Raw genomic sequence first — 6,086 nt, 5'->3', positions numbered from 1 at the left:
ACTCGGTTATCCGAGTCGATTCAATTAACGGTCGGACCGAGTCTGCGCATGACTGCACCTCTTTTACACGTAGTCCTCATCTCATCGGGCTGTGGAGGTCGCTTATTGTTCGCAAGGTTTACCATGTACAGATTAGGAAAATAAAATAAAAAAAATTAAAATTTGCCGTTATAACCTGTAGTGGATGTCGGAACGATTGTTTTTTTTCTACCGTAATTTTATTATACCGATGTTAACAAAATACGTGGACGTTTAAATAATTTTTCAATTTTTAAACAAAAAAAAAAAATGAAATTTAGTAAATGTTAGTGCCTAAAAACGATTTATATTTTCAGTACGAGATCTCCACATCCCCGAGCACTCGCGGTAGAAGGACACCTAAAAAATCTTAAAAGGAAAGGATAGGATTTTGATTACAGTTTTAAAATTGCGTGTTGAAAAACAAACGTTTTGACATAAAAAGTATCAGGCTGTATCGCCTTAACCAAAACGGAGCCTGGGTAACATTTTTCGCCATTAGCTTCGAAAATAGGATACAACAGTACACACTACCGAAAAGAGATTACGTTGAGGTAGAACATTTGCTAAATTGTTTTTAGCGTTTCATTCTTGAGGGGTTATCTAAGAGGTAACAAATAATACTGATGAAACATACGTCTGTGAAAAAATAAAAATATAATTAAATCGGTGAACAAATGATAATTTTGATAAATAATTATATTCTACTACCAGGATACGATTTGCTAGATTATTTATTATATACGTAGTCGTACAAAGCTCGCTTTAAGTTAATTCTTATTAAAATAGGTTGTATTCCTATTTTGTAGAATGACTGGATGGAGGAACAGAAAGTGATTGTAAAAAAAATCACGTACAATAAACGTGTATATACCATATTTGGTTTCGATCTGAGGTTGTGTCCTACTTATAACCGGTTCTCGACGTCTCGCTTAGATTTTTATCTTTCAACTCTATACAAGTTATCTCTGTATTCTGTTGGATTTATTTCACTACGAAATACTTCTGGTTTTATCATATTTTTTTTTGTAAATAACCTTTTAACTAGTTTCTGTTTTTTAGCGTAAATATTATATATTCCTTATCGAGTTGCAGTGTTACATTTTATTATTAAAAAAAATGAATGTGTTTCTTTACCGCTATCTATCCCTATTGTATTTATATTTGTAATGAATATAAAACACCTTTCTTTTCCTGGTTAGCCTGGAATACAAGAAAATCTGTCAAAGTTACTTTCTCTGAGAATAGTGTTTACTATTTAGCAAATCGCTACCACGAAGACTTACCGTGACGGTTGAAGGGCGAAATATCATCTGTATTTGTCTTGCCGATGACCGACAGTACGCTTGGCTCGGTAAAAAATAAAATGACAAACCGTTATAAATAAGAATGTCTCTTATCTTGTTTCTTTTAGTTATGCTACCTAATACACATATTTATTAATCTGCCGTTTGTAATGAGTGCTACAATTCGTGTGTGATGTACGAGAAGTAATCCGATTTTTAATGGCAAAGAACAGCTTTTAGGCTGAAATACATAGTCAGGCAAATCTGTGATTTTTACGGGCCGAATATTATGAGTGATGCTAAAGTAAGAAAACGGTGCATTTTTTAAACGACGAACGAGTGTTCTTGTTGAAAAAAGTAGAAACCGGCTGTTTGTGTTAACGGATGATGTGATTGAAAAATTCGGGAAAACCGGAGTTTCACCGTGTGACAATTGTCTTTGATGTTTCACGATTTTTGAATTTTTTATTAAAAAATTGTGTGCGGATTGATATCAAAGATGTTAAACTACAATCGGAAGGAAAACGTCTTGCTGTAGCGCATGAATTTTTGAGGCGTTCCGAAAAAAAATAATTATTTGATCGCATTAACGGAAATGAAACGTGAATTTCTTATTCGATGCGATGGTGTTATTCATTATTTCCTAGACCGAAGAAGTTCCAACAACAAAAGATACGATAAAGAAGCCATTTTTGATATTGTTTTTGTTTGGGGAAGGGGGAGAAAAGGGTGTCTTGCTTGTTGAATTTAGTGATCACAGAACTGCCATGAATGGCGATACGTATTGTGAAACGTTAAAACAATCTTAGAAGAGCTATAAATAACAAACAACGAGCTGTAAATAATAAAGACCCACAGGACTTTGTTTTCGCATGATAATCCCGTCAAGCGATTATTTTCTTTTTCTTCACCTTAAACAGTAGCTTGTGATAAAAGGTTTTAACGTCGATATCGACGAACTGAAAAAAGGTGTTACTGCGTGGTTTAAGTCACTGGTAGCGGAATTTCTTAAAGAAGGAATGAAGAAGTTAGTGAAGCACTGTGAAAAATGTGTTTTAAGTTGGAAGGCAGCTGTGTAGAAAACAGTTAATAAAAGAGATCTTTAAGTGTAAATAATAAACTTTGTTCATATATTTCAGTTTTTTTTTTTTTCATTTAAAAACTGACCTTGCTTTAAAAACACGCCTTGTATAAATTAAATCCTGTTTTCAATCATTTCTGTTTAAGTAAATGATTTTCATTGTAATAACTTTTATCGATTTCCAAATAGTGTATGGCTCTGTAAACAGATTTTCCTTATTTAATTTTAGAAGAATTCAGTTTAGATAACAAAACTATAACCATCATAAAAGCCACTCTAATGAAAAAAATGAAAATTTTCTTTCTCAAAAATGAAATTCAAAGGAGAATTATCAGAGCTTTTCTTATTAAAACTGGAGGCAGGTAGATTGGAGGGACTCTCACCTCTGTTCCGGCTGTGCTCTCAAGTAGGTCATCAGGAGATGGAACAGGAACTTAAACAAAAATTCTGGAATAAAAATAGGGACAAAGGATGAGGTGTAATTAATTGACTTGGATTCATAGATGAGATGAACCTTTTAGTAAAGAATAGTAAGAGGCTGAAACATAAATTAAAAAACTAAAGAAATAAGAAGCTAGAAAAATGGAACTTGAAATCTCCCTCAAAAATTCTAAAATCATGACTGACATTAAGAACATAGTGAAAAATCTATAAGTTGGAGAATGTTGAAAAACTTAAACATTTTATATATTTTTTATGTAGGTGAACAAAGATGGAATTCGCATTTGATCGATTACATATACATGTAACAAAAAAACACCCTCTTGGAATGATAAAATTAACCATAACAACCAGAAACCTTGTACAATGCAGAAACATTAGCGATGTTATAATAAAGCAATAATGATGGATAATCTAAAAAGAAGGAAGGATAAAATCATTAGGAAAATGTTAGGTCCAAAATTCCAAAAATACAAATTTAAATTAATTCCCAATAAGATATGTATAATAAAATAGAGATAATTTCAGACAAAATGAGAAAAAGAAGAATTTGCTTCTTCAATCATCTCTCCAGAATGAATAAAGATTCACAAAACAAATCTTTGGATCTCTCAGTTCTTGAATAATTAAAGAGCTGATGGTTTAAGATCTAACTGAGGTTCAGAGAAAAAAAATCACAGAATTTTTTTATTTAATACCAAAATGCTTTCATCTATACTTTAATAAACAATTTCCATTATAAACGAGAGTTTATTATGTATTTTTTAATTTATTTTCCAATAATTTTGGTTGACCTAAGCAAAGTAAAAATAATAAAATGGTGAATAGTGATATATTTATTAAACAAAGGTAAATAATGGTGATTAGGTTTTCTTTCTGGTAGAAAAAAAAAATCAGTTTCAAAAAGAAAAAAAAATTTGAAAGTATAGATTTCAAATTCAAAGGAGTATTAAGGGGCAAAAATCAGATAACTAAAGTAAAATAAAATGCTACTAATGTAATTTTAAGTAGAAATAAAATTCAATAAAACATTTCATTTTTGTTTTACTAATTTTTCTATTTTTTTTCTTCCTATTTTGTGATATGTATGTTTAACTGTAAATGATTGTGCGGTTTGATGAAAATATTGCCTTAATTTCTTTTGTTATGAAATGATTAACATTCATGTTCTTTTTTCAGATATATAAATCTTATGATGTTATGTTGAAACAATATATTTTTCAGTATGAGACTCACATTCTAAGCTCCCACAGGGGCAGCTCAAGAATTTTAAATGGATAGGTTAAGGTTGTGTTAAATCATCTCAAGGGCGTTAAAAAACAACAAAACTTTGAGGAATAAAACATCATATTATAGAACTCTAACAAGAGTGGAACATTTGGTATTTTTTATAGCTAAGTTTCATTAATAGCCTACAGTAAATGCAGTAGTCTTATACCAAAAAATATATCAATTTTAAGTTTGGAGCATTTGCTAAATTTTATTTTTGCACTGTTGAGCAGTTATTTGACAGATATTTTAGATCACTTTTGAAATTAACTGGGAAAAACATTAATGGCCGCTGTTTTGGTTACTGTTGTTGCATAGTCTGAAGTTTTTAATTGTCAAATTTCTGTTTTTTAATATCCTTTAAAAAGATTTGCCAAACCTACATTTTCCATTTAAAAAATTTTTAAGTAACCTCTGCAGAGGGCTTGCTATCTAGTGGGGTATCTAACTAAAAAAAGTAGATCATTTAGAGGTTGCAGCATTTATAAAAATTTCATTTTTCTATGTTTAACCGGTGAAAAAGTTATTTAATGATTAACACCATACACGTAGTTGTTAATAATTTATAATATTTTTAATTATGATCACAAGTGTATTTATCTTGTTTGTAAATTTACTGGTAAAAAAGACCAACCTACATGATTTTTTTAAAAATATTTATCAGAAATCTAATGGCCTCAATTCAATAAATTAATTTCAAATCCCTAAAGAATTATGTAATCTAGAATGAAATATATCAGCAGAAAATTTAATGTCACCATAAGAAATAAAACCGTAATAAAATACTGAATTTAATAGTATATACATTATTTTGCTATATTTACTTTTATACGAATATTTTATTTAGCATCATCTGGATTGTCTTTTTTGATTAACTAAAACATTCATATCTGTAATATACCCTATGATCATGTAATATACCCTAGGATTCTGCATGTTCTGTAGAAAATAAAGAAAATTTTTTTCCAGCAATTTTGAATGAAATTAAGTTTTTCTTAGTTATGAATTTGAATAAAATATTTTAACCCTGAATGAATTAGTTTTTGGAGAAAGATTTCCTTCAGACATGTCTGGCCAATACTGGGAAAGCTCTTTTTTCTGAGTAATGTTATTTACCTTATTTTTAACAGTTGATGCAATCAGTAAAATTAATATTGTGACTTTTATATTTATAGTTATAACATGTTTGTTGGAAGAGTGGGTTATGTATTTCAGAGAGAAATTCTATGCCGACCGAGAGTAGAAATACCACCATAGAAAAAAATAAACGCTATTTAATCTATATTTTTTCCTAACCACAGGGAGAAATTTGAAAACAAGTGGATAATAATATTGTTTTGAACGGTAACTTTAAAATAATTATACTAAACAAAAACAATTGCCAAGCAGCAGTATATCGAAAAAATATTTCGATAGAACTACGTGTTCAGACATCGAAAAGAATATCGATATGACAAAGTTTATTACTATAATAACAGTTTTGTTTACATTATGTCAAAAGTTTTAAGAAAACTGGAAAGATACTGATGTTTCATTTAACAGCTGAATTTTATTTGTAGTTAATTAAATCTTAATGCACTAAAATGTTATCGTAGTTAAAATCCAGTGAAACCCAGTTTATGAAATTATACGTTATTCGTTGTATGTGTTTTAACCTTTATTGAAAAAAAATGGGCCTTCATGTGATGAGTTTCACTACTGCAGGAGGATTACCTCTGTTTGCGAGACAAAAGGGAACGTCTCAGTCTGTAAGTATTAGAATACAAGTTATCATGCTTCATGTGGGAATATCACTTTCATTATTCCATTGTTTTTTTTTATGATTAATTCACCGTATAAGTTAAACTTTTGAAGCTTGTGCATAGGGATATGAAATTGAAATTTTGTAGCTATGAAACGTGCCATATGTGATCGGGATTCGAACTCAGGACCTCCGGAGGAAAGGCTAAGACGCTACCCTGCCACGGAAATCGGTGTTTTGATAATGGCAC

The 6,086-nt window shown here is 30.1% G+C and overlaps 1 protein-coding gene across 1 annotated transcript in view; it reads left to right on the top strand.

Moving 5' to 3' along the window:
• Window positions 1-5,571: 5,571 nt before the first annotated feature.
• fy (fuzzy planar cell polarity protein-like protein) overlaps window positions 5,572-6,086 on the top strand; it is a 47,358-nt gene continuing 46,843 nt past the window's right edge. The window contains exon 1 of the mRNA XM_075381164.1: window positions 5,572-5,843. Within this exon, the coding sequence (XP_075237279.1) occupies window positions 5,766-5,843 (78 nt within the window). The 5' untranslated portion in view covers window positions 5,572-5,765. The remainder of the gene's footprint in view (window positions 5,844-6,086) is intronic.

The sequence above is a fragment of the Lycorma delicatula genome, chromosome 13 (assembly GCF_047948215.1).
Source record: "Lycorma delicatula isolate Av1 chromosome 13, ASM4794821v1, whole genome shotgun sequence".
Classification (NCBI taxonomy): Eukaryota; Metazoa; Arthropoda; class Insecta; order Hemiptera; family Fulgoridae; genus Lycorma; species Lycorma delicatula.
The sequence above is the reverse complement of the archived record's forward strand: the minus strand, read 5'-3'. Positions and strand labels throughout refer to the sequence as shown.